This window comes from Somniosus microcephalus, chromosome 20 (genome assembly GCF_052327205.1).
Source record: "Somniosus microcephalus isolate GS21.2 chromosome 20, FLI_Smic_1.0, whole genome shotgun sequence".
NCBI classification, from domain to species: Eukaryota; Metazoa; Chordata; class Chondrichthyes; order Squaliformes; family Somniosidae; genus Somniosus; species Somniosus microcephalus.
In genome coordinates, this window is record NC_141006.1 from 52,584,083 (window position 1) to 52,611,231 (window position 27,149).

Here is a 27,149-nt window from a genome sequence, read left to right on the forward strand (position 1 = left end):
GAGAAGCACACAGTCTCTCACAGATTTACAACGTGGCAGCCTGTTTGGAGAATACAGTCAATGAGAAGTATTCTGTGTCTCTGTATATTCTTCAAATCAATTCTTGTCCTATTCAGTGTAAAAAAATTGACAGCAAAGGTTAACAAAATGAATGTTGTATGAGCGAAGATCTGAGGCTAGGAAGAAATTCACTAAGTTAACATATGCTGTGTGACAACCATAGCACGTTACTGTAGCAATACAGTATTCATACAGACATTTGCAAGAAGATTACTTCTGATTGGTTTAACTTCAAAGTGTAATGTCTGTTATCCCTGTCACCGTGTTAACACTAACTACTGTGAACCGCATCCACCAGCCATTTCGTAGATTATAGATTCAAAGATGATTTTCCTACAGAGACACTCTGGTAAATTTCAGCTGTGAAATCTCATGAAATCGACACTGTTTACATTAGCCTGCTGATTTTAAGATTGATCAGGTTTATAAGAAGCCCCCAGTGGTAAGGGGAGAATGCAGTGTGTTTGTGGCTAGGACCCAAGTACTTCTGGTTGTGGACTGGTCTTAAAATTTAAACAGGATTTATTTTGTTTTCCTCCTTTGTGGATTTCCCTGTGCTGCACAAAAAGGGCCAAGAGGACAGAAGCAGATTCTAATTCGAGGAGGCCCAGATGTGGAGAGTTGTAGCAACTGGAGCCCCTGCACTTCAGGTTAGTCACCCGTTTTCCTCTGAAGTATTTATTTTAAACGGAACCATTAATACAATTACTGATGGAGCATGGCCAGTGCATGGTTTGGTGCATCTTGACTTGTACCATGGAAAAGTGTGGCTTGAGGGGCCACTTCAAACTTAACAGTGTACTGTAACACCGAACAGTGACCACAACATTAGACTGGACAAAGCTTTCCCTCTACGAAGTGAGCAGCCACTGTACTACAGACACCTGAAGTTGTGGCATGTACTTTCAAGGTAGTCATTTTAGGGGTGTCATATTTGATCAGATTCAGAGCTAAAAGGAACATGTTTAGCTCATTTTGCGATTGATTTTCCACACATTGTTGGCCCAAGTCTCATTCTGCGGGTGCAGCAATTGCAACATTTTAGTGAGAGTGAGTACAGTCTATGTTTATGGAGAAACCTAGGAGATAGTCCTGGCAGTACTGCACGTTTCAGTAGAAAAGCCCAGTTGGTTATTTGTGCAATTCACTTAGAAATTTACATTTTTAGAAATGGGAGAAAGGGACAAATTGAAAGCTTAGTTGCTTGTTTTTTTTACTGTAACTGGGGTTGGGGATTTGGTGAAGCGGACAAGTCAGTGAGGTAACTACAGAATCAAGCCTGCATTGCTCTGCAAACCACAGGTGTAAAATTGTGAAACTGTTTGAACAGCTAAGAAGCACACAGTCTCTGACAAATTTAGAGAATACAGCAGGTGCAAAAAGTCACTTCCACCATTTGATTTTTCTCATAACCTGAACACTAATTTAGATTTTTTTAAGGGCAGGCTAGTGACAACTTTAAAATGAGAATTGGACAACAGTGCTGAATATTAAACCAATGAAAATGAGTGTTACATGGAATAGCTTCACAAAGGCTATTTTGAAAGGATGCGGCCAAGAGATATTTTAGGTTGGTGACTAACTAGATACAGTGAGTTGGGATGTTTGTCTTGCTCTCCCCCCCCCCCCCCCCCCCCCCCCCCAATTCCATTTCCTCATTCGATATTTAATATTGGTTCACTAGACCTGGGCCAGTAATTACATCCTAGCTAATGCTTGCTAGCTGCACTGTGCTCCACAAGCAGGAAGCTGCTTTGTTAAGGCTTTTTGCAGACTGCCTCCAAACGCCTGTGTATGAAGGTACAGGAAATATCGGAACATGGGTAGTTTCTATTATGTTGGCAGTCCAGTCACTTAAGTCAGCCGTTGATCTTGCTGTGCAAGAATCCTACAGCCTTCATTTTAAGCTAACTACTGGCAACAGGATATCAGATGAAACAAATGTATTGGTTTCAAAAGCAAAATACTGCAGATGCTGTAAATCTGAAATAAAAACAGAAAATGCAGGAAATACTCAGCAGGCCAGGCAGCATCTGTGGAGCGAGAAACAGAGTTAACGTTTCAGGTCGATGACCTTTCGTCAGAACAGAAATGTATTGGTTTGTTACTTGTGTCAGAGTTGGAACATGCAGGTCAGAGATATTGTGGCTGAGATTGGGAACTCGCTGTGTGGAGAATTGCAGGCTATTATCGACTCTTCACTTTAAGCTTTATTCGCAGAGACTAATTTGTTCACGTGTCTTCTGAAAGAGGAAGTACCTGTTGTCAATCTCTTGGTATAAAATTTGGAGGAGTGGGGAGAGAAGGGAAGAAAAGAACCAAATCAGAGGTGTACAAATGTATACAATCTAGTTGCTATGTATTGTTTCCCTGTGTGAGGAATGGAATAGTGCAGTTATACTACAGACCAGTACCTGCTTACAGGGACACGGAGCTGGCAGACGTAAATTATACTGCCAGCTCTGCATCGCTCTTTGGCCAGGCAAAGCAGAATTCTGTACATGCATGCTTACACGCAAGAGCCAGTTAAACTTTTCTTGAAGAGCTGACGGGACAGTTGGCTCTTTGCCAAGATTGAACAATTTAAACTGTAGTTTAAAAAGCTGATTTTTGCACTGGTTTTAGTATTACTGCAGCTAAAGTGGTGTGAGACTACCTCTTCAAAGTAGACTTGCACCATTTGCCAGAATGCAATCCGGCTAACTTTACTTATTACACTGCATTTATTTCAATGGCTGAGTGCGCTTCACATTGATATAAAATGTGTAGTGTAACTCCCCTGTAGGCTCAGTTGATAAAGGCAAAGTGTAGCTGAGGCATATAGAACATTTCAGAAGGCTCCCCCAGGTGTAGCACTGTGGTAAACCACTGTATTGTATATTGCCACCTCTGGGTGGCGCTGTGTATGGAGGCATGCCTCAGCTGACTCCACCCACCACTGTGTGGGTTTCGTTCAGACTTGTTCAGTCACTCACGAAGAAGCATGGTCTCTTCTTAGCTAATAAAAGCCTTATTCATCTCTTCTTTCGACTCATCATCTCTTCTTCGACTCATCACCTTTTATGAAGTAATTGATAAGCGTATCAATTTTATTAGCTAAAAGTTAAATGGCGACACCTGAGGAGCAACAACAGCAACGGATACAGCAGACATTGCTGAGAGCCCTCAGACCACCACGCCTGGACCTCGACCCTCAAGATGTGGGTGCATCAGCCAAGTTTGAACACTGGCTGAGCTGCTTTGAATCCTTCCTCGCAATCTCACAGGTTACAGAGGAGGATCACAAACTGAAAATTTTGACCGCCCAGGTGAGCCATCAAGTATATATGCTAATCCGGGACTCTAATACGTACGTGGCGGCCCTCGAGCTACTAAAAGGGCAATATACGCGCCCAGTGAACACAATTTACGCCCGACACCTCTCGGGATCCCGCAGGCAGCAACCGGGAGAATCGGTAGGGGCATTTGCACGGGCGCTACTGGCACTCTGCAGAGACTGCGATTGTAAAGCGGTAACGGCTGTGGAGCACGCGCAGGGACTCGCCTGTGATGCCTTCGTCAGGGGCCTCCAGTCAGACCACACCCGGCAGAGACTGCTAGAAAGCAAGGAACCCGACCTGAAGACGGCCATTGCCCTTGCGCTCTCGTTAGAGGAGGCCCACCGAAACCTCGAGGCATACCCCCGTAACGGCGCCGAGACATGGCAATCGAAACCGTGGGACACGGGACCGCCGCCCCCGGCACCAACCGCTGCAGCGACCCAACCGAGACAGCAGCCTCCGGTAAGAACTGCTTCGATGCCCAGTAACCAGGCCCAAAAATGCTATTTCTGTGGCCAGTTAAAACATCCCAGAGCGCACTGCCCAGCTACGACAGCTACCTGCTCGGGCTGCGGGAAGAAAGGCCATTACGCTAACGCCTGCAAGGGGAAGCCAGCCAGCAGCGCAGCGTGCGGGCCGTGGGAGCAGCCATCTTATCCGCCATTTTGTGTACCCCCGGCCGCATGGCATCCGCCGCCATCGTATCCAACGCACTCAACCGCCATTTCGTCACCGGAACCGACCACCGTCTCGGCGGATGACTATAGTGACTCACTAAGCCACATACTGGCCTCCGTGACGCTGGATCAAGGCCACCCTCACCATCTATCCAGCTCCATGATGGATATCGCGGTAAACGGCCGCGCCACCAGTTGCCTGATCGACAGCGGGAGCACAGAGAGTTTCGTCCACCCCGACACGGTACGTAGCCACTCCCTCACGATTCTGCCAACGCACCATCGCATTTCTATGGCGTCCAAGTCCCAGTCAATGGACATCAGCGGCTACTGTGTGGTGACCCTGTCAGTAGGGGGCACTGAATATCAAAAATTTAAACTGCTAGTCCTGCCCCGTCTTTGCGCTGCCGTCCTGCTAGGGTTGGATTTTCAGTGCCACCTTAAGAGTGTCACACTAGCATACGGTGGACCCCTCCCCCCACTCACAGTCTGCAACCAACAACTTTTAAATCGCCCGCTGCAAACCACCTGCAGCCTTTCCACATTAAAAGTCCCCCCCCCCTCCCCTGTTCGCTAACCTCACCCGCGACTGTAAACCCATCGCTACCAAAAGCAGGCGGTACAGTGCCGGGGACAGAGCTTTTATCAGCTCTGAGGTGGAGCGGCTCTTGAAGGAGGGCATTATCGAAGGTAGCACTAGCCCCTGGCGAGCCCAGGTTGTAGTCGTTAAAACCACTGCAAAACGCCGCATGGTAATCGACTACAGCCAAACCATAAACCGGTACACCCAGCTGGACGCGTACCCCCTCCCTCGCATATCTGATATGGTCAATCAGATTGCGCAATACAAAGTATTCTCCACCATCGACCTTAAGTCAGCGTACCACCAGCTGCCCATCCGCCATGAGGACCGCCAGTATACTGCCTTCGAGGCAAACGGCCGCCTCTACCACTTCCTTAGGGTCCCCTTCGGCGTCACCAACGGGGTTTCGGTCTTCCAAAGGGAGATGGACCGAATGGTTGACCAGAACGCGCGGCGGGCAACCTTCCCCTATTTGGATAACGTCACCATCTGCGGCCACGACCAGCAGGACCACGACGTTAATCTAGCAAATTTCCTCCGTACGGCCCAACGGCTGAACCTAACGTACAATAAGGAAAAATGTATGTTTCACACCAAGCGCCTGGCCATCCTCGGCTGCGTGGTGGAGAACGGAGTCATCGGGCCCGACCCCGACAGAATGCGCCCCCTAATGGAGCTACCCCTTCCCCACTGCCAAAAAGCACTGAAGAGATGCCTGGGGTTTTTCTCCTACTACGCCCAGTGGGTGCCCCTCTATGCAGACAAAGCCAGGCCCCTCATCAAAGCCACCTCCTTCCCCCTGACACCAGAGGCGTGTGCAGCCTTCACTCTTATCAAGAACGATATCGCGAAGGCCGCAATGCACGCGGTGGATGAGTCCATCCCCTTCCAAGTGGAGAGCGATGCCTCCGACTTCGCCCTAGCCGCGACCCTTAACCAGGCGGGCAGACCCGTGGCCTTTTTCTCAAGGACCCTCCAGGGCCCCGAGACGAGACACTCCTCCGTTGAAAAGGAGGCCCAGGCTATTGTAGAAGCGGTGCGTCACTGGAGGCATTACCTGGCCGGGAAACGATTTACCCTGCTCACTGACCAGCGTTCAGTAGCTTTTATGTTTAATAATAAGCAGAGGGGTAAAATCAAGAACGACAAGATCTTGAGGTGGAGAATCGAACTCTCCACCTACAATTATGATATCTTGTATCGGCCAGGGAAACTCAATGAGCCCCCAGATGCCCTATCACGTGGTACATGCGCCAACGCGCAGAGTGATAGGCTGCAGTCCCTCCACAATGACCTCTGCCACCCGGGGGTCACCAGGTTTTTCCATTTTATCAAATCCCGTAACCTGCCCTACTCCATCGAGGAGGTCAGGACCATGACCAAGAGCTGCCAAATCTGCGCCGAGTGCAAACCGCACTTCTATAGGCCGGACAGAGCAAGCCTGATCAAGGCCACCCGCCCCTTCGAACGCCTGAGCGTCGATTTTAAAGGGCCCCTCCCCTCCGCTGACCGCAATGTGTACTTCCTCAACATAGTTGATGAGTACTCCCGTTTCCCCTTTGCCATCCCTTGCCCAGACATGACCAGTACCACGGTCATCAAGTGTCTGAATGACATCTTCGCTCTGTTCGGGTTCCCCAGCTATATACATAGCGACAGGGGCTCATCGTTCATGAGCGACGAACTTCGGCAGTACCTGCTAACAAGAGGTATCGCCACGAGCAGGACCACCAGTTACAACCCCCGGGGGAACGGCCAGGTGGAAAGGGAGAACGCGACGGTTTGGAAGGCAGTCCTCTTAGCACTAAAATCTAAGGGCCTTCCGACCTCCCGCTGGCAGGAGGTCCTCCCTGCAGCGCTTCACTCCATTCGGTCACTGCTTTGTACTGCCACTAATGCGACCCCTCATGAGAAAATGTTCGTTTTCCCCCGGAAGTCTACATCGGGAACCTCGCTACCGGCATGGTTGACTTCTCCTGGGCCCGTCCTACTGCGGAGGCACGTGAGGACGCATAAAACGGACCCCCTGGTCGAGCGGGTGCACCTCCTACACGCCAACCCCCAGTATGCCTGGGTGACATACCCAGACGGGCGGGAGGACACGGTCTCCATACGAGATCTCGCACCCTCGGGTACCCCTGAATTACCACCGTTATCCCCCTTACCACCGTTATCCCCCTTACCACTGTTATCCCCCACCACCCCTCCCAACCCAACCCCTGCAGACGGCATGCCAAAGCCCCAGGAATCTTCGCCAACCACCCAGACACCAGACCCGACGTCGGATGCTGCAACACCACCGCCGCCACCACGACGATCAGGACGTCAGACAAGGCCTCCTGATAGACTTAACTTGTAGTACCCTTCACCCCGCCGGACTTCACATTAAACAAGGGGTGAATGTGGTAAACCACTGTATTGTATATTGCCACCTCTGGGTGGCGCTGTGTATGGAGGCATGCCTCAGCTGACTCCACCCACCACTGTGTGGGTTTCGTTCAGACTTGTTCAGTCACTCACGAAGAAGCATGGTCTCTTCTTAGCTAATAAAAGCCTTATTCATCTCTTCTTTCGACTCATCATCTCTTCTTCGACTCATCACCTTTTATGAAGTAATTGATAAGCGTATCAAGCACTAAATCACACAGACCAAAAGGTCCCAGTTTCAATTTCTGTTCTATGAGTTCGCAGATCTCAGCCAGGCTAGTAGCATAGGGTGCCACAGTTGGGTTGAGAAGGGAAAGTTAGTCAGTGTTCCTGCTCCTGATCACTATCCAGTAACCACCCTTGCTAGAAAGTAAGAGTGTGCGCATGCCAGCTGAGGATAGGCGTGGGTTCGGCTGCGATGTCCCGCAGTGGCGAAGAGCCTGACAGCATTCGTTGTCTAGACTCGGATATCGAGAATATCCACTCGGCTGAGGTGACTGCACCCATGGAGTGATAAAGAGAAGTGAAGGAAAAGCAAAGAAATTGGTTAATGAAAATTTTGATCAAGAAGAGTGAAAATAATGTAGTTATTGGACATCCCCAGGCTCAGTATTTCTACTTAATCACTGATCTGTTACATTTTCTTCTTTACAGATGACATCATGTCTTACTACAATGATGAGCCCCGATACACTATTGAACAAATTGATCTTCTCCAGCGCCTGCGCCGATCAGGAATGACTAAACACGAAATCATTCATGCACTTGAAACAATGGAACGGCTCGACCAGGAGCAAAATGACAAATTTGTTAGGCGACCCAACTACAGCAGTAACTATGGCAACAACGTTTCAGCATCCTCTTCAACTGCTTCTGCTGCTACACAGACTCAAAGTATAGCGCAATCACCGTCACCTAGTAATAGCTATGACACATCGCCTCCACCCTACAATGCAAGCCACACAGGGCGAGAAAGCGCAGCAAGTGAGAGACTTGTTGCCAGTGGAACACTGTCTCCGCGCTACCAGAACAGTGGGAGTCAGAGGTCATATAGTTTTGACACAGGAGAAGATGATGCAGACTTGGAGGAGAAAGTGGAGGAGTACATGAGGTAATGTGGAAAGCCCATGTAGTTACATAAATATTGAGGATAGTTACAGGACTTCGCACTTCCTCAACTCTTTAAAAAGTCATGGATTGAATTGCATCTATCCATCTTAGCCTGAGTTTTGTCATTTCTTGCCGAGTCTATTTAGAGGGATTGCAATGCAGAAAGAGGTGTTGCCATTTTAGGGAGAGAGAAAAAAAACCAAGGCATTGTCTGAATTGCACCTCTTGTTGGCCAGTGAAGGGGCAGCGTTGATGGTGGCACTATATTCGAGGGCTTGGTTGCTGGCAGCAGGGAATCCGGTGGGGATGAGTAGTCTGAACAAACGGGGGAGGGTAAACGAGAGGAAATAATAAAGCAAACTAAAAATCAATGAGCATATTCCCTTTTTTTCAGAAGGGACAGCAATGCAGTAAAAGAAGAAATCAAAGCATTTTTAGCCAATCGGAGGATTTCTCAGGCTGTAGTTGGGCAAGTCACAGGTAAGACAGAAAGGGCAGACATTGCCTATGAGGTCAGTTATTCTTTGAAGTATTGTATTGTCTGTGCTTTGTACTGTTCCTGAAATCAGGCATAAAATTAAATTACAATAAAGTAACTGCCTATCTTAGGGGGAAGATATCCTGTTGTCAATTTCTAATCGGACCCCCCTGTACTGGGCTCCCTCAGTTTTTCTCATTCATTGACAAGTTTATAAATAGGCCATGGACATTAGCACAGCTTCAAATAACAGTGCCCCTTTGTGCTCAGCCAATAAGAGGGTATGTATGGAGTTGAGCAAGATAGTTTGTGTCCATTTTTCCCAGTTGCTGCAAAGCGTCTTGCTTGTTGAGTTGTCTCTTAAGAAATTAGAAAAATTAGCATGAATTCTGCTGGTGAATTTTTTATATATATATATATACCTGTAGTTTGTAGATTGGCAACTGCTTGTAAATTCCTGGCTCCAGCTCAGTAGAAATCAGCACAAAATAATTGTCCTTCTTTCTCTTTTTTTAAAAATTATTTGATACTTTAAATATGACAGCTGAAGGGTTACTGTGAGCAACAAAGTAGATGTGAGACTTTTATTTATTAATATTAGTGGATCTCATTTGATGTTGCTCACGGTAAGCTGGAGTCTATCTTATCTCTTGTCTTCCTGTTGCCTTTACTCTCTGTTTCTTCTGCCTTTTTTTTCATTTCTTTCTGGTGGGAGGAGGTGGATGGAATGGTGAGACGAGGCAAGGGGTTGCTCAGTGTTGCGAGTGATATACCTATCAATTCATTCAATGAAAAGCGACGAGTTAAGAAAGTAACTATAGGTTTTTATTGGCTAAATAACAGCGCCCACCCTCGTGGGTGATCGGGTCCAACAAGGAGGAATACCAGCCAGTCGACCACCTTTATACCTGGGCAAGCAGGCGGAGCCATGGGCGGAGTCAGCTGTGGTCAGCCCAGGTATAACAGCGTGACAAGAGGTGACCTTGTGTAGTGATACAACAGTGTAAACAGTGATAACCATAGTGTAACGATAGTGAACGATAAAAGTGGTTTACCACATTCACCCCTTGTTTAAATTTGAGTCCGGCGGGGTGAAGTGTACTACCAGTTCGGGTATGTCAGTCTGTCCGGAGGCCTCGTAAGTCTTTCTGATCGTTGCGGCGGCGGTGGTGCAGTATCCGATGTTAATGCTGGTGTCTGCGTGGTCGGTGAAGGCTCGTGGGGTTCCGGCATGCCGTCTACCTGGGCTGGATTTGGGGGGGTGGTGGGGGGTAACGGTGGTGTCTCAGGGGTGCCCGAGGGTGCAAGGTCTCGTAAGGAGACTGTGTCCTCCCGCCCGTCTGGGTATGCCACATAGGCGTACTGGGGGTTGGCGTGCAGGAGGTCCACCCTCTCGACCAGGGGGTCCGCTTTATGGGCCCTCACGTGCTTTCGCAGCAAGACGGGCCCTGGAGAAGTCAGCCATGTTGGTAGCGAGGTTCCCGTAGTCGACTTCCTGGGGAAAACAAACATTCGTTCATGGGGGGTGGTGTTAATGGCCATGCACAGCAGTGACCGGATGGAATGCAGCGCTGCCGGGAGGACTTCCTGCCAGCGCGAGGCTGGGAGGCCCTTAGACTTTAAGGCTAAGAGAACAGCCTTCCAGACAGTCGCGTTCTCTCTTTCCACCTGGCCGTTCCCTCGGGGGTTGTAGCTGGTGGTCCTGCTTGCAGCAATACCTCTCGCTAGTAGGAACTGGCGAAGTTCCTCGCTCATGAAGGATGAGCCCCGGTCGCTATGTATATAGTTCAGGAACCCGAACAAGGCGAAGAGGTCATTCAGGCATTTGATGGCCGTGGTACTGGTCATGTCTGGGCAGGGGAAGGCAAAGGGGAAACGGGAGTACTCATCAATGATGTTGAGGAAGTACACATTATGGTCAGAGGACAGGAGGGGCCCCTTAAAATCGATGCTCAAGCGCTCGAAGGGGCGGGTGGCCTTGATCAGGCTTGCTCTGTCCGGCCTAAAGAAATGCGGTTTGCATTCGGCACAGGTTTGGCAGTTCCTGGTCATGGTCCTGACCTCCTCGATGGAGTAGGGCAGGTTGCGGGCCTTAATGAAGTGGTAAAGTCTGGTGACCCCGGGGTGGCAGAGGTCGTTGTGGAGGGTCTGCAGTCTATCAATTTGCGCGTTGGCGCATGTACTTCGTGATAGAGCATCTGGGGGTTCGTTCAGTTTACCAGGCCGGTACAAGATATCATAATCATAGGTGGAGAGCTCGATTCTCCACCTCAAGATCTTGTCGTTCTTGATTTTGCCCCTCAGCTTGTTATTAAACATAAAAGCGACCGAACGCTGGTCGGTGAGGAGGGTAAATCGTTTGCCTGCCAGGTAATGCCTCCAGCGTCGTACTGCCTCCACGATCGCCTGGGCCTCCTTCTCGACCGAAGAGTGTTGGATCTCAGGGCCCTGGAGGGTCCTTGAGAAGAAGGCCACAGGTCTCCCCGCCTGGTTAAGGGTTGCAGCTAGGGCGAAGTCGGATGCATCGCTCTCCACTTGGAAAGGGATAGACTCATCCACCGCGTGCATTGTGGCCTTAGCAATGTCTCCCTTTATGAGGGAGAAGGCTGCGCACGCTTCTGCCGTCAGGGGGAAGGAGGTGGACTTCATGAGGGGTCTGGCTTTGTCCGCATAATTCGGCACCCATTGGGCATAGTAGGCGAAGAGCCCCAGGGTTCTCTTCAGCGCCTTTGGACAGTGGGGGAGGGGAAGCTCCATAATCACTGTTTACACTGTTGTATCACTACACAAGGTCACCTCTTGTCACGCTGTTATACCTGGGCTGACCACAGCTGACTCCGCCCATGGCTCTGCCTGCTTGCCCAGGTATAAAGGTGGTCGACTGGCTGGTATTCCTCCTTGTTGGACCCGATCACCCACGAGGGTGGGCGCTGTTATTTAGCCAATAAAATTGATATACCTATCAATTCATTCAATGAAAAGCGACGAGTTAAGAAAGTAACTATAGGTTTTTATTGGCTAAATAACAGAGCCCACCCTCGTGGGTGATCGGGTCCAACAAGGAGGAATACCAGCCAGTCGACCACCTTTATACCTGGGCAAGCAGGCGGAGCCATGGGCGGAGTCAGCTGTGGTCAGCCCAGGTATAACAGCGTGACAAGAGGTGACCTTGTGTAGTGATACAACAGTGTAAACAGTGATAACCATAGTGTAACGATAGTGAACGATATAAGTGGTTTACCACAGCGAATTAACACTTTCCTGTGACAAATGCAAGGAAATTGGAGCCTGCAACCCACGGTGTCACCCTGCTCACCCTGACCCTCTTGCTTCCTCCCCACCCTTTTTCTCCCCATTGTCTCCTCTATCCCTTCCCTGCTATCCCCTCCCTCGCTCCCATCACCTCCCCTTCCCCTATTCTGTTTATAGTGCTATAAGCACTTTAAAAAAGAAATTGTTGGTTTCCCAGTTTAGTGCATTGTATCCCTGGATGATAGTGATTTGAATTCTGGGATTTGGAAATATATCGCCGTTCCTTCATCGTTGCTAGGTCAAAATCCTGGCACTCCCTACCTAACAGCACTGTGGGAGTACCTTCACCACACGGACTGCAGCGGTTCAAGAAGGCGGCTCACCACCACCTTCTCAAGGGCAATTGGGGATGGGCAGCGATGCCCACATCCCATGAATGAATAAAAAAAATTAAGACATTAGGAAAAACAATGCAGTAGACATTGGTTACTCTGTGCATGACATTAACCCAACACCTCTCAAAAGTCTAAGTCGCAACCTCAAGGAAGCAATAGTGTGACTTCAGTTGTCCAGCACAGTTAACCCAAATGGTCCGGCAGCAGTTTGAACCCTAAGTTTTTAATAATTGGGGGAACTAGACAGTGTGTCCACTGATGAATCCTGTCTTACTAGTCAAATTAAGGTACTGAAAACATTTTCATTTTTCCAAAGGCTAAAACTTTAATTTTGCTCTATTTTCTTTCCACCACCTCCCCCTCCCCTCATTCTTCCCTCTAGCCACGTTGTCCCTTTCCCCTTCCTTCCATTCCCTGTATCTCTGCGTTGCTTGGCGTACCCTTGCACTGAGACACTGATCCAGTGCTATTGAGAAGGTGTGCTGTGTAAGCCTCACTTGTGCTCTTATATCAATTTATTATTACTGTGTTTAATGGATGGGATTCATAGCATATGAGAGTGAGAATAGGATGGAACAGTGCTTTTTAAGATAGAGGCATGTCGGTGGACTCTTGGGTGAAGTGTTGGATGGGGTGGGTGTTGAGAATGCAGTCACCTGTCAGTCAGGGAAATACCTGCAGCACTGTATAGGGGCTAACTCGGCATATGGACATTTATTAAAGTGCAGTTGAGGGTCAGTTTTTATGCAGTGGGTTGCTGGAGTATTTTTAAAAAAATTTGTTTTATGGGATGTGGGTGTCACGAGCAAGGCCAGCAAGGTGAGTTGCCTTCTTGAAGCGCTGCAGTCCATGTGGTGAACATAAGAACGTAAGAAATAGGAGCAGGAGTAGGCCAATCGGCCCCTCGAGCCTGCTCCGCCATTCAATAAGATCATGGCTGATCTGATCCTAACCGCCAATCCACTATCACAGAACCATCTCCTGAATCTAACAGAATTAGACACACGAAATAGGAGCAGGATCAGGCTACACGGCCCCTGGGCCCGCTCCGCTACCCACAAGGCCATGACCGATCCGAACCTAGACTTATGTCCAAATTCCTGCCCGCTCCCCGTAACCCTTAATTCCCTTTACTTCTAGGAAACTCTCTATTTCTGTTTTAAATTTATGTAATGATGTAGCTTCTACAGCTTTTTGGGGCAGCATATTCCATGGACCTCCACCCTCTGAGTGAAGTAGTTCCTCCTCATCTCAGTTTTGAAAGAGCAGCCCCTTATTCTAAGACTATGCCCCCTAGTTCTAGTTTCACCCATCATCGGGAACATCTTCCCCGCATCCACCCGATCCAACCCCTTCACAATCTTATATGTTTCAATAAGATCGCCTCTCATTCTTCTGAACTCCAATGAGTAGAGTCCCAATCTACTCAACCTCTCCTCATATGTCCATCCCCTCATCCCCGGGATTAACCGAGTGAACCTTCTTTGTACTGACTCGAGAGCAAGTATGTCTTTTCTTAAGTATGGACACCAAAACTGTACGCAGTATTCCAGGTGCGGTCTCACCAATACCTTGTACAACTGAAGCAATACCTCCCTATTTTTATATTCTATCCCCCTAGCAATGAAAGCCAACATTCCATTGGCCTTCTTAATCACTTGCTGCACCTGCATACTAACCTTTTGAGTTTCGTGCACCAGGACCCCCAGATCCCTTTGTACTTCAGTACTTTCCAGTTTCTTGCCATTAAGATAATAACTTGCTCTACGATTTTTCCTGCCAAAGTGCATAACCTCACACTTTCCAGTGTTGTATTCCATCTGCCAAATCTCTGCCCACTTACTTAGCCTGTCGATGTCCCCTTGCAGGTTTTTTATGTCCTCCTCACTCACTACTTTCCCTCCCATCTTAGTATCATCTGCAAACTTTGATATGTTACACTCGGTCCCCTCCTCCAAATCGTTAATATAGATTGTAAAGAGTTGGGGACCCAGCACTGACCCCTGCGGAACACCACTAGTTACTGATTGCCAGTCTGAGAATGAACCATTTATCCCAACTCTCTGCCTTCTGTTAGATAGCCAATCCTCTATCCATGCCAGAATATTACCCCCAATCCCGTGATTTTTTATCTTAAGCAATAATCTTTTGTGTGGCACCTTGTCAAATGCCTTTTGGAAGTCTAAATACACTACGTCCACTGGTTCCCCTTTATCCACCCTATACGTTACTTCCTCAAAGAACTCCAGCAAATTTGTCAAACATGACTTCCCCTTCATAAAACCATGCTGACTTTGTCCTATTAAATTATGATTATCCAAATGTCCTGTTACTGTCTCCTTAATAATGGACTCCAAAATTTTACCTACCACAGATGTTAGGCTAACCGGTCTATAGTTTCCAGCCTTCTGCCTACTGCCCTTTTTTTAAATAAGGGTGTTACATTAGCAGTTTTCCAGTCTGCCGGGACCTTTGCCGAGTCCAGGGAGTTTTGGAAAATTATTACCAATGCATCCACAATCCCTACCGCCACTTCCCTCAAGACCCTAGGATGTAAGCCATCAGGTCCAGGTGATTTATCCGCCTTGAGTCCCATTATTTTACCGAGTACCACTTCCTTAGTGATTTTGATCGTGTTTAGCTCCTCCCCCCCCCATAGCCCCCTGTTTGTCCAGTGTTGGGATATTCTTAGTGTCTTCTACTGTAAAGACTGATGTAAAATATTAATTCAGTGTTTTTGCCATCTCCATATTTCCCACCATTAATTTCCCAGTCTCATCCTCTAAGGGACCAACATTTACTTTAGCCACCCTTTTTCTTTTTATATAACTATAAAACTCTTACTATCTGGTTTTTATATTTTTTGCTAATTTACTTTCATAATCTATCTTCCCTTTCTTAATCAATCTTTTTGTTATTTTTTGCTGTCTTTTAAAGTTTTCCCAATCCTCTATCCTCCCACTAGATTTGGCTACCTTATATGCCCTTGTTTTTAGTCGAATACTATCCTTAATTTCTTTACTTAGCCACGGATGGCTGTCTTTTCTTTTACACCTTTTCTTCTCAGTGGAATATATTTTTTTTGGAAGTTGTAAAATAACTCCTTAAATGTACACCACTGATCATGTATCGTCTTACCCTTTAATCTATTTTCCCAATCCACTCTACTCAATTCCGCTCTCATACCTTCATAGTCTCCTTTATTCAAGCTTAGCACGCTTGTTTGAGATCCAACCTTCTCGCCCTCTAATTGAATATGGAATTCAACCATGTTATGGTCACTCATTCCAAGGGGATCCTTTACTAGGACATTTTTAATTAATCCCATCTCGTTACACAGAACCAGATCTAAGGTTGCTTGCCCCCTGGTCGGTTCAGTTACATACTGCTCAAGAAACCCATCCCTAATACACTCAATGAACTCATCCTCAAGGCAGCCCTGCCCAATTTGATTTGTCCAATTAATATGATAGTTAAAATCCCCCATAATTATAGATGTTCCCTTATTACAAGCCTCAACTATTTCCTGATTGATACTCCGCCCAACAGAGTTGCCACTGTTCGGAGGCCTATAGACTACGCCCACTAGTTTTTTTCCCCTTATTATTCCTTACTTCCACCCAAACTGTTTCATTATCCTGATCTTTTGACCCAATATCATTTCTCTGTATTACAGTGATTCCTTCCTTCCTTTATTAACATAGCCACCCCACCTCCCCTTCCTTCCTGCCTGTCCTTCCTGATCGTTAAATAACCTGGTATGTTTAATTCCCAGGCATTGTCACCCTGCAGCCATGTTTCTGTAATGGCCACAAGATCATACCCATATGTAGTTATTTGTGCCATTAACTCGTCTATTTTGTTACGAATGCTACGTGCGTTCAGATAGAGAACTTTCAAAGATGTTTTGTGACACTTAGTTCCTGCTTTTGCCCTTTTTATTACTTTACCTTTTACTCCATACCTTCTGCCCCTTCCTGACACGTTCTGGTTTTTAATTTCCCCACTATTACCTAAGTCTATGACCTTCTCTGTTGTCATTTTTATTATTTGCTCTCTAGGAACCTCCCCCCCCACTAGTTAGTTTAAAGCCCTCTCTACAGCCCTAGTTATATGATCCGCCAGGACTCTAGTCCCAGCACTGGCCAAGTGAAGCCCGTCCCAACGGAACAGCTCCCTCCTGCCCCAGTACTGGTGCCAGTGTCCCAGGAAGCAAAACCCATTTCTCCCACACCAGTCTTTGAGCCACGCATTCAGCAGAACCTCCTTCCTTGTCCTATCTATGTCGTTGGTACCAACATGGACCACGACAACTGGATCCTCCCCCTCCCACTCCAAGTTTCTCTCCAGTCCAGAGGAGATGTCCTTAACCCTGGCACCGGGCAGGCAACACAGCCTTCGGGACTCTCGCTCTCTGCTGCAAAGAACTCTATCTATCCCCCTAACGATACTATCCCCTACCACTACAACATTTCTTTTAACTTTCCCCCCCCCCCCCCCCAACTTGAATGGCCCCCTGCTCCACGGTGCTGTGGCCAGGTTGCTCATCCTCCCTGCAGTCCCTGCTCCTGTCCCCACAGGGAGTAAGAGCCTCAAACCTGTTGGACAAGTGCAAGGGCTGCGGCTCCTCCAACACAACCTCCTGGATCCCCGTACCTGCCTCACTTCTAGTCACACCATCCTGACCCTGGCCACGGACTACATCTGAATTAATTAGTCTAATTGGTGTGACTACCTCGTGATACACAGAGTCCAGGTAACTCTCCCCCTCCCTGATGTGTCTCAGTGTTTGAAGCTCGGACTCCAGCTCTTCAACACGGAGCCGGAGTTCCTCGAGCAGCCAACACTTAATGCAAATGTGATCACTGTGAGCATCAATGGTGTTCACCAGCTCCCACATATTGCAGCAGCAACACATCGCCTGATCTCCCATTCTATGTAATTAATTACATTTATTAATATTATTCTTAAATATCCTCTGCCCCGATTCCAGATGGTGAATATCACACCTTAGAAACTATAAACCAAAGAGATTTAAGCTTAAAAGGGAGAAATACTTACCAACCAATCACTTACCCGCTTTCTGGTGACGTCACACTTGGATTACTTTTTACCTCTCTCCTTCCAGACTGGAGATTGGTGCGCCTTACCTGGTCTCTGGGACTTTTAAAGCCCCGCTCTGCCGCTCAGGATTCCCGCCAACGCTGTGAGGCCTTGCCTGGGTCTCTGGGACTTTTAAAGCCCCGCTCTGCCGCTCGAGATTCCCGCCGACGCTGTGAGGCCTTACCTGGTCTCTGGGACTTTTATAGCCCCGCTCTGCTGCTCGAGATTCCCGCCGACGCTGTGAGGCCTTACCTGGTCTCTGGGACTTTTATAGCCCCGCTCTGCCGCTCGAGATTCCCGCCGACGCTGTGAGGCCTTACCTGGTCTCTGGGACTTTTATAGCCCCGCTCTGCCGCTCGAGATTCCCGCCGACGCTGTGAGGCCTTACCTGGTCTCTGGGACTTTTATAGCCCCGCTCTGCCGCTCGAGATTCCCGCCGACGCTGTGAGGCCTTACCTGGTCTCTGGGACTTTTATAGTCCCGCTCTGCCGCTCAGGATTCCCGCCGACACTGTCGGTTCTTCCACAGTGCTGTTACGTAGGGAGTTCCAGGATTTTGACCCAGGGACAATGAAGGATCGGCGATATACTTCTAAGTCAGGATGGTGTGTGACTTGGAGGGGAACTTGAAGGTGGTGGTGTTCCCATGCACCTGCTGCCCTTGTCCTTCTCGGTGGAAGAGGTCACGGGTTTGGGAGGTGCTGCCGAAGAAGCCTTGGCGAGTTGCTGCAGTGCATCTTGTAGATGGTACACACTGCAGCCACGGTACACCGGTGGTGAAGGGAGTGAATGTTTAAGGTGGTGGATGGGGTGCCAATCAAGTGGGCTGCTTTGTCTTGGATGGTGTCGAGCTTCTTGAGTGTTGTTGGAGCTGTTCTCATCCAGGCAAGTGGAGAGTATTCCGTCACACTCCTTACTTGTGCCTTGTCGATGGTAGAAAGGCTTTGGGGAGTCAGGAGGTGAGGCACTCGCCGCAGAATACCCAGCCTCTGACCTGCTCTTGTTGCCACAGTATTTATGTGGCTGGTCCAGTTAAGTCAATGGTGACCCCCAGGATGTTGATAGTGGGGGATTCGGCGATGGTAATGCCGTTGAATGTCAAGGGGCGGTGGTTAGACTCTCGCTTGCTGGAGATAGTCATTGCCTGGCACTTCTGTGGCGCGAATGTTACCTGCCACTTATCAGCCCAAGCCTGAACGTCGTCCAGGTCTTGTTGCATGCAGACATGGACTGCTTCATTATCAGAGGAGTTGTGAATGGCACTGAAGACTATGCAGTCATCAGCGAACATCCCCATTTCTGACCTTATGTTGGAGGGAAGGTCATTGATGAAGCAGCTGAAGATGGTTGGACCTAGGACAATGCCCCGAGGAACTCCTGCAGCGATGTCCTGGGGCTGTGATGATTGACCTTCAATCACCACAACCATCTTCCTTTGTGCTAGGTATGACTCCAGCCAGTGGAGAGTTTCCCCCCCCATTCCCATTGACTTCAGTTTTACTAGGGCTCCTTGATGCCATACTCGGTCAAATGCTGCCATAATGTCAAGGGCAGTCACTCTCACCTCACCTCTGGAATTCAGCTCCTTTGTCCATGTTTGGACCAAGGCTGTAATGAGGTCGGGAGCCGAGTGGCCGAGCGGAACCCAAACTGGGCATCAGTGAGCAGGTTATTGGTGAGTAAGTGCCGCTTGATAGCACTGTCGATGACACCTTCCATCACTTGATGATTGGCATGGAATGCTTTGCCATTGGGTTTGATTAAGCAGAGATCATTGCATCTTTTATGGGGCAATTGGATAAATACAGGGCTATGAAGAGAGAGAGCAGGGCTAGTTTTGGATTGCTCTAGCAAAGGGCTGGCACAGACACGATAGAGTTAATGGCATCCTTCTGAGCTGTAAGCTTCAATATTTTTATTTACATGTGAGCTGCAAAATGTGACCCGGGAGGGAAATTTTATGTACATTTTACAAGGGATAATAGAAATATTAACCTTGGTAGCTTCAGTTATTTATTCTGAAATCCCTAATAACTTTTGTATTTTCTTTAATGCAGGTATTAGCCAAAGCTATATATCCCAGTGGCTGTTGCAGCAGGGTCTTGATATGAGTGAGCCCAAAAAGAGGGCATTTTATAGATGGTACCTTCTAGAGAAAAACAGTCCAGGTGAGCAACATTCTGATTAGGATTCTGTGGAGTTAAAAAAGGAATCAAAATCAAGTAATGTTAAAAAAAAAAACTTCAATTTTTCCCATTTTTCTTGTTGAGCTTCCAACAAGCATCAAGTACCGATGACAAATAATTCTTAGCCTGGAGGAACAAATGAGCTTGTCGTTGTTTGGGAAGAGAATTAAAACCAGCAGTTAACTCTGCTTCAACCAATTTGTCTGTTTCAGGGGAATCTGCCTATCCGGCTCCTCAGTAACTCCACCGAGCCAATTCCTTTGAGATCATCAATACTCGCTGTTTAAATATTAAATAAAACACAAACAGAATAAAGTAGAAAAGTGGTACAGTTACCACGATTGGCCTTAGTGCATCTAGATTAGGAGCCGTGTGATAAATTCCACACCCAGGTGGCATTCTGTAAATGTAATACAACAAAGCAGGCACAGTTCAATAGAAATTTCAGCAAAATTGTAAAATTTAGAACATACAAAGGCAATATTAGCAGCAACTAGACTATAATTCTGTACTAAATGGTCCCTCACAACATTGAATTTATTGGTACTGTAGGAGTCTGTGCGCTCCTAACAAAAACACTGTGAACTAAACTGGTAGTTAACAAACTTCGTTTAATGCACTGAAAGTATTACAAAACAAAAACACAGGAGAAACTCCAAACAGGTCTGTACACTAGCTCACTCCACGAGGACTAACTGGAAACGCCCTCCAACCTTGACGTCATGACGTTTCCCACCGTTAGGAACGTCACGTGACCCACGTGATGATGTAATCGCGTCAGTTCGCGACTTTATCGATCCCGCGCTGTTTAAACAGGGCAAACATTAAAAGGTAACAATAATGATTAAAGACAATTGTACAAGTTACTGTGAGAGTCTCTTTGGTGGCTTTGCCACATACGCCCCCCCCCCCCCCCCAGAATTGTCTTTAATGAGGAAAGTCAATCGCCGAGGAGGTTCGGACATGCCTGTTTGACCGACTCCTAAATTCCCGGAGAGGAAAACGCGGAGCAGGTGGCGAGCTGGCAGGTAGCACGGTGCGGTTAGGCGTAGCGGCGGCCGGCCCCGGTGCGGAGGCTGCGCCAGTTCGACCGGCTGTTCAAGGTCCAGGTGCGCAGGTTTGAGGCGATCAACAGAGATGTAATCAGGCTTGCCCCCGATGTCGATCACAAAACTCTTGTCCCCGGTCTGTAGAACCTGGAACGGACCTGCATAAGGAGGTGCGACAGGGTACGATGGCTGTCTTGGCGCACAAAGACGAACTTGGTCTTTGACAGCTCCCCAGGGATGTTGGAAGAAGACAAACCGTACTGCGAGGTCGGAACTGGGCGGAAACACTGAGCCGCGTCCCGATGGGCCTCTCACTGACTGGCTGCAGACCACGGCCGCGTAGGGGACGGCAGGAACTCGCCCAGAACTCGAAGTGGCTGACCGTAAACCATTTCCGCGGCCGACGACTGTAGATCCTCCTTCGGCGCCATGCGCAGTCCCAGCATCACCCACGGCAGTTTATCGACCCAGGCTGCATCCAGAAGGCTGGCCCTGAGCGACGCCTTCAATGAACGGTGGAACCGTTCGCACAAGCCGTTCGCTTGCGGGTGATAAGCCGTAGTGCGGTGTAGTTTAGTGCCCAATACTGAGGCCACCTCATTCCATAGTTCCGACGAAAATTGCAGCCCGCAATCCGACGAAATATCCGCAGGGACACCAAACCGGGCTACCCATGATGAAATGAAGGCTCGCGCGACATCCGCAGAGGTGGTGGACGTCAGGGGAACCGCCTCCGGCCACCTCATGGTGCGATCCACCATTGTCAGAAGGTGCGTAAAAGCACGGGACGGTGGAAGTGGGCCCACTAGGTCAACGTGAATGTGGTCGAAACGCCGCTCCGGTACCTCGAAGGTGGCCAGAGGGGCCCTGATGTGCCGTTGCACCTTGGCCCGTTGACAAACCACACAAGTGTTCGCCCAGTCGCGGACGTCTTTGCGTATTCCTCTCCAGACTAATTTGGAGACTAGCAGCTTCTGCGACGCCCGCACTCCAGGATGCGACAGCCCGTGTATGGCGTCGAAAACACCTCGGCGCCAGGTGGACAGCACAATCAGACGGGGTGCACCCAACAAAACGTCACAGAGTAGAGTGGTACCTGCCGCATGGAACGGTACATCTCTCGGCTGGAGGCTGGCGGGGACAGAACAAAAGGCCTGAGTCTCCGGGTCGGCAGCCTGGTCGGCTGCCATTCTTGCGAAGTCAATGCCTAATTGAACGGCCTGGACGGCGGCGCAGGAGAGGCAATCAGCGACGACGTTGTCCTTGCCGGCCACGTGCCTGACGTCGGTGGTGAACTCGGAGATGTAAGTCAGCTGCCGTTGTTGCCGAACCGACCACGGTTCAGCTGTCTTGGCCATCGCGAACGTCAATGGTTTGTGATCAACAAACGCAGTGAAGCGGCACCCTTCAAGGAGGAATCGGTAGTGGCAGATGGCCAAAAACAAAGCTAACAGCGCCCTGTCGAAAGTACTGTATCGACGTTCGTGCCGTTGCAGCTGGCAGCTAAAAAATGACAGAGGCTGCCATGCGCCGTCGACCCATTGCTCCTGGACGGCCCCCACAGCGTAATCCGACGCGTCTGTCGTGAGGGCGATGATAGCTCCTGGCAGGGGATGTGCCAACATCGTCGCGTTCGCGAGCGCGGTCTTCGTATTTTCGAAGGCGCGACCCCTTTCTTGCAACCAAACCACGGGCTCCTTTCCCGTCTTGCCCCTGAGGGCCTCGTAGAGCGGCCGCATGAGCTGTGCGGCCCTGGGGACGAACCGGTGGTAAAAATTAACCATCCCCAGGAACTCCTGTAAGGTTTTCACAGATTGCGGCTTTGGGAACGCCGTGATCGCCTCCACCTTAGCTCGAAGCGGCGTTGCCCCTGCGGAAGCTATGCGGTGGCCAAGAAAATCGAGCTGCGCCAGGCCGAAACGGCATTTGTCCGGGTTCACAATGAGGCCGTGCTGCTGAAGCCGTCGAAAAAGGACACGGAGATGCTTGAGGTGTTCATCCTTTGTGGTGCTAGCAATCAGAATGTCATCCAAGTAGACGAACAAAAAATCGAGGTCCCGAAGAACCGAGTCCATAAGGCGCTGGAACGCCTGCGCCGCATTTTTAAGCCCAAAGGGCATGCGGAGGAATTCAAAAAGTCCAAAAGGGGTGATGACGGCCGTCTTTTGGACATCCTGGGGGTGCACTGGGACCTGATGGTACCCACGGACGAGGTCGACCTTTGAGAATATTGACTTCCCCGCCAAATGCGCAGAGAAATCTTGTATGTGGGGGATGGGGTAACGGTCGGGCGTCGTTATCTCATTGAGGTGACGATAGTCGCCACAGGGCCACCATCCCCCGCCGGGCTTTGGGACGATGTGGAGCGGTGAAGACCAGGGACTACTGGACCGGCGAATAATCCCCAGCTTCTCCATCGCGGCGAACTCTGCCTTTACCGCCGCGAGCTTGCTGGGCTCCAAACGCTACGCCCTGGTGTAGACTGGAGAGCTGGTTGTCGAAATATGATGCTCCACCCGATGCTTGGCGGTCGAAGCTGAAAAGGTGGGCTTTGTCAGCTCGGGGAAGTCCCCGAGAAGGCGGGAGAAGTTGTCGGGAGGTGGCCGCGCACAGGAGACAGAGTGCGGTGCAGCCGTGCTGCGCGCACCTGAAATACCGTCGAGCGTGGCGGCGTGAACGAGGCATCGATTTTTCACATCCACCAACAGGCCGTTGGCGCCTAAAAAGTCGGCGCCCAAAGGGGCCTGCGAAATTTGAGCGGTGACGTAATCCCAGGAAAAGCGCTGGCCACCGAAACAGACTTGCACCCGTCGTTTCCCGCAAGTGCGGATCGTACCCCCGTTGGCAGCTTGGAGGGGGGGACCCCGTCCGCCGGACCGAAGGTCGAGGACCGAGGCGGGAAGTATGCTGCACTGTGCCCCCGTGTCACACAAAAAACGACGGCCCGAGATGGAATCGGTTAAATACATGAGATTCCCAGAGTCGCCGATCGCCATCGTGACCGCAGGGGATGCACCGGACCCAGTGTTCTTGACTCGCGGCGGTCTGTTCGACGGTGTGGGCACGAAACCACACGGTGGTCGGCAGCAGCAGGCCTTCAGGCCAAAACAAGTGTGGTAGTAACAGTAACCGGCCGTCGGAGGCGCCAGGGCCGGGCCCCTCGGGGCGGGGCGTTGCACGATGGCGCAGAATTGCTGCCGGACCGCGTAAATTTTATCCGCCTCTTCGGCGAGCGCGATGCAGTCCCTGGTGTCCGATCTGGCAAGGGCTGCCTGGATGTGTTCGGGCAGCTGCGTAAGTAACAGCTCGCGGAACAGGAAACATGGGGGTTCGGACCCCAGGAGCGTTAGCATGTGGCTCATTAGTTCCGAGGGTTTGGAGTCACCTAACCCTGGTAGTGTCAGTAAGCGGCGAGCGCGCTCCGCCTTGGTAAGGCCAAATACCTGCAGGAGCCGAGTCTTGATGGCTAAATACTTGTCAGCATTCAGGGGGTTCTCCAGAAGGCTGATGATCCTCGACGCCGTCGAGCTATCGAGGGCGGAGACCACGTACAAATATCTGGTCTGGTCCTGCACGATGTTGCGGAGTTCAAATTGCGCCTCGGCCTGCACAAACCAGGAGGCCGCCTGTTGTTCCCAGAATTGGGGGAGCTTCAAGGCCACAGCTTTGGCTTCCATCACTGGCCTGCATTCCGTGTCCACCGCGAAAAACGATCGCGAGGATTCGGGGTCACCAATGTAGGAGTCTGTGCACTCCTAACAAAAACACTGAACTAAACTGGTAGTTAACAAACTTAGTTTAATGCACTGAAAGTATTACAAAACAAAAACGCAGTAGAAACTCCAAACAGGTCTGTACACTAGCTCACTCCACGAGGACTAACTGGAAACGCCCTCCAACCCTGACGTCATGACGTCCTCACGTTTCCCACCGTTGGGAACGTCACGTGACCCACGTGATGACATCGTCGCGTCAGATCGCGATTTTATCGATCCTGCGCTGTTTAAACAGGGCAAACATTAAAAGGTAACAATAATGATGATTAAAGACAATTGTACAAGTGACTGTGAGAGTCTCTTTGGTGGCTTTGCCACAGTACAGCAAATGACCATCTTTCCCTCCTCAAAACGTACCTCCACAATCCAACATTCCTTGCATACCATCTTCCCGAGAGGCAGTGGTCAAATGGGGAAGGAAGGCCTCCTGCTAATACTCCACCCCTAAAATTGGATGGCAGAATTTTCCTCCCTCTTTTCCCCACCCCTTCCAGGGGTGTACTGCTTTACCCACCACTTACCACCCCCCTCCCCCCGCCATATACAATTGACAGCGGGTGGGTAGGATTTGATCCGATGTTCCGCTCCTTGTCCCAGCTCTGCCTCGCAGGAACAACACCTCTTTGGATGAGGCATTTGGATTATTTTGGTGGTGGACACTGAGAAATGAGCATGATTACAGGGGCTGACCATGTTTCTATAAATATATTATGAGAAAGAGAGTGGTAAATGGGAATGTGAGCCCATTATTAAAGACAGATGCAGGTGAGACTATAATGAACAATAAGGAAATGGTAGACTTGTTAAATGACTTTGTATCCATTTTCACTGTGGAGAAAGAGAACAAAATGCCAGTGGAACAAGGGTACCTAAAAATAAGATAAGAGGAACTTTATGGGTTTAATATAAGTTTTTAAAAATGGTAATGGAGAAAATAATGGTACTTAAGCTGATGGTTTCCACCCCAGGGTATTAAAAGCAGTAGGTGAGGAAATTTCAGATGTGTTAGTTATACCTTTTCCAAAGCTCTCTAGATTCAGGAATTGTGCCTTTGTATTGGAAAATTGCAAATATTACTCTATTATTTAGGAAGGGAGAAACCAAGTATCTACAGACCTGTCAGTTTAACACAATTTGTGTTGAAGTTACTGGAATCTATCATCAGAAACAGTGACTGAGCACTTGGATAAGTATGAGCTGATCAAAGAGAGTGTGCATAGATTTGTGAAAGATAGGTCATGTCTGACTAATCTAGTTGATTTTTTTGAGGTCATGAGTGCGGTAGATAGGGGAGTGTCTATGGATGTTGTCTATATGGACTTCCAGAAGGCATTTGATAAGGTTCCACACGAGATTATTCGCAAAAATGAAAATGCACGGAGTTCAAGGTAACCTTGTGATAATGGTTGGTAATTGATTGGGAAGTAGGAGATGGAGCAGAGAACGTTCTCTTATTGGCGGGATGTGACAAGTGGTGTTCCCCAGATATCTACTGGGGCTTCAGCTCTTCAACCATATATATTATCGACAGATGAAGGAATGGAGAGTTCTATATCCAAGTCTGCAGATGACACTAAGTTCAGAGGCACAGTAAGTTGTGTTGATGGGATGGACATAGACAGACTAAGTGAGTGGGCAAAACTATGGCAGATGACTGTCAATATGGGCAAATGTGAGTCATCCACTTTGGATCTGAGAAAGACAAACCGAAATATTTTTTTAATGGTGGAAGAGTAGGAGCTGTGGAGAAGCAAAGGGATTTAGGTGACCATGCACACAGATCATTAAAAGTTAATGTACAGGTACAAAAAGCAATCAAAAAGGCCAACACCTTAAGAAAAATATATTGGCCGTAGAAGGGGTATAGCACACATTCATCAGAATGATACCAGGGCTTAAAGGGTTAAATTGTGAGAACAGGTTGCATAAACTTGGTTTGTGTTCGCTTAAGTTTAGAAAGTTGAGGAGTGATCTTACCGACGTTTTAGAATGATAAAGGGATTCGATAGAGTAGAGACAGATAAACTATTTCTCTTGTGGGGGAATCCAGAACAAAGGGGCATAATTTTAAGAGCTAGGCCATTTAGGAGTGAAATCAGGAGGCACACAAAGGTTAGTGGGAAATCTAGAACTCTCTTCTCTAAGAGCCTGTGGATGCTGGGTCAATTGCAATTTTCAAGACGGAGATTGATGAGATTTTTGTTAGGTAAGGGTATCAAGATATATGGAGCAAAGGTGGGTAAATGGAGCCGAGGTACATAGCAGCCATGATCTAACTGAATGCAGTACAGGCTTGAGAGGCTGAATGACCTACTCCTGTTTCAATATTCTTCACTTTCTGGTGTTATTCTGCTCCTTTCTGCTTCTTCCCATTAACATTATTTGAAATGAAGCAATGGTTAGGAGGAGTCACCATTTTAATGAGTTTTTTTAGCCTCTTTAAGCACCTGCAGTGAGTGACACACTACAGCTCTACAGGATACCCCTTCTGCACAGTGTTGGACTCCAAATGGAAAGTGCACATAGTGCTGGGAGCTCACCCTGAATACATAAGTGGGACAGAGTCACCGCTTGCTCAGCCTGGCAGCTGAAAATCTGGCCCATTCTACCACCACTGCTGAGGAAAATACCTGTATTAACATGAGAAAGACTACATGTGTGTTGTGTACTAAAGGACTAATGTCATGACTCTCACACTCAGCAGGGAGCTATGCTCTCTGTGAGCACAGATTGG

The 27,149-nt window shown here is 48.8% G+C and overlaps 1 protein-coding gene across 4 annotated transcripts in view; it reads left to right on the plus strand.

The window, feature by feature from the left end:
• LOC147103244 (homeobox-containing protein 1-like) overlaps nucleotides 1-27,149 on the plus strand; it is an 85,009-nt gene that overhangs the window by 21,171 nt on the left and 36,689 nt on the right. For all 4 annotated transcript variants that reach the window (XM_085962685.1, XM_085962686.1, XM_085962687.1 and 1 more), the window contains exons 2-5: nucleotides 630-710; nucleotides 7,722-8,178; nucleotides 8,572-8,657; nucleotides 19,462-19,572. In XM_085962685.1, the coding sequence (XP_085818811.1) occupies nucleotides 7,730-8,178; nucleotides 8,572-8,657; nucleotides 19,462-19,572 (646 nt within the window). In that variant the 5' untranslated portion in view covers nucleotides 630-710; nucleotides 7,722-7,729. The remainder of the gene's footprint in view (nucleotides 1-629; nucleotides 711-7,721; nucleotides 8,179-8,571; nucleotides 8,658-19,461; nucleotides 19,573-27,149) is intronic.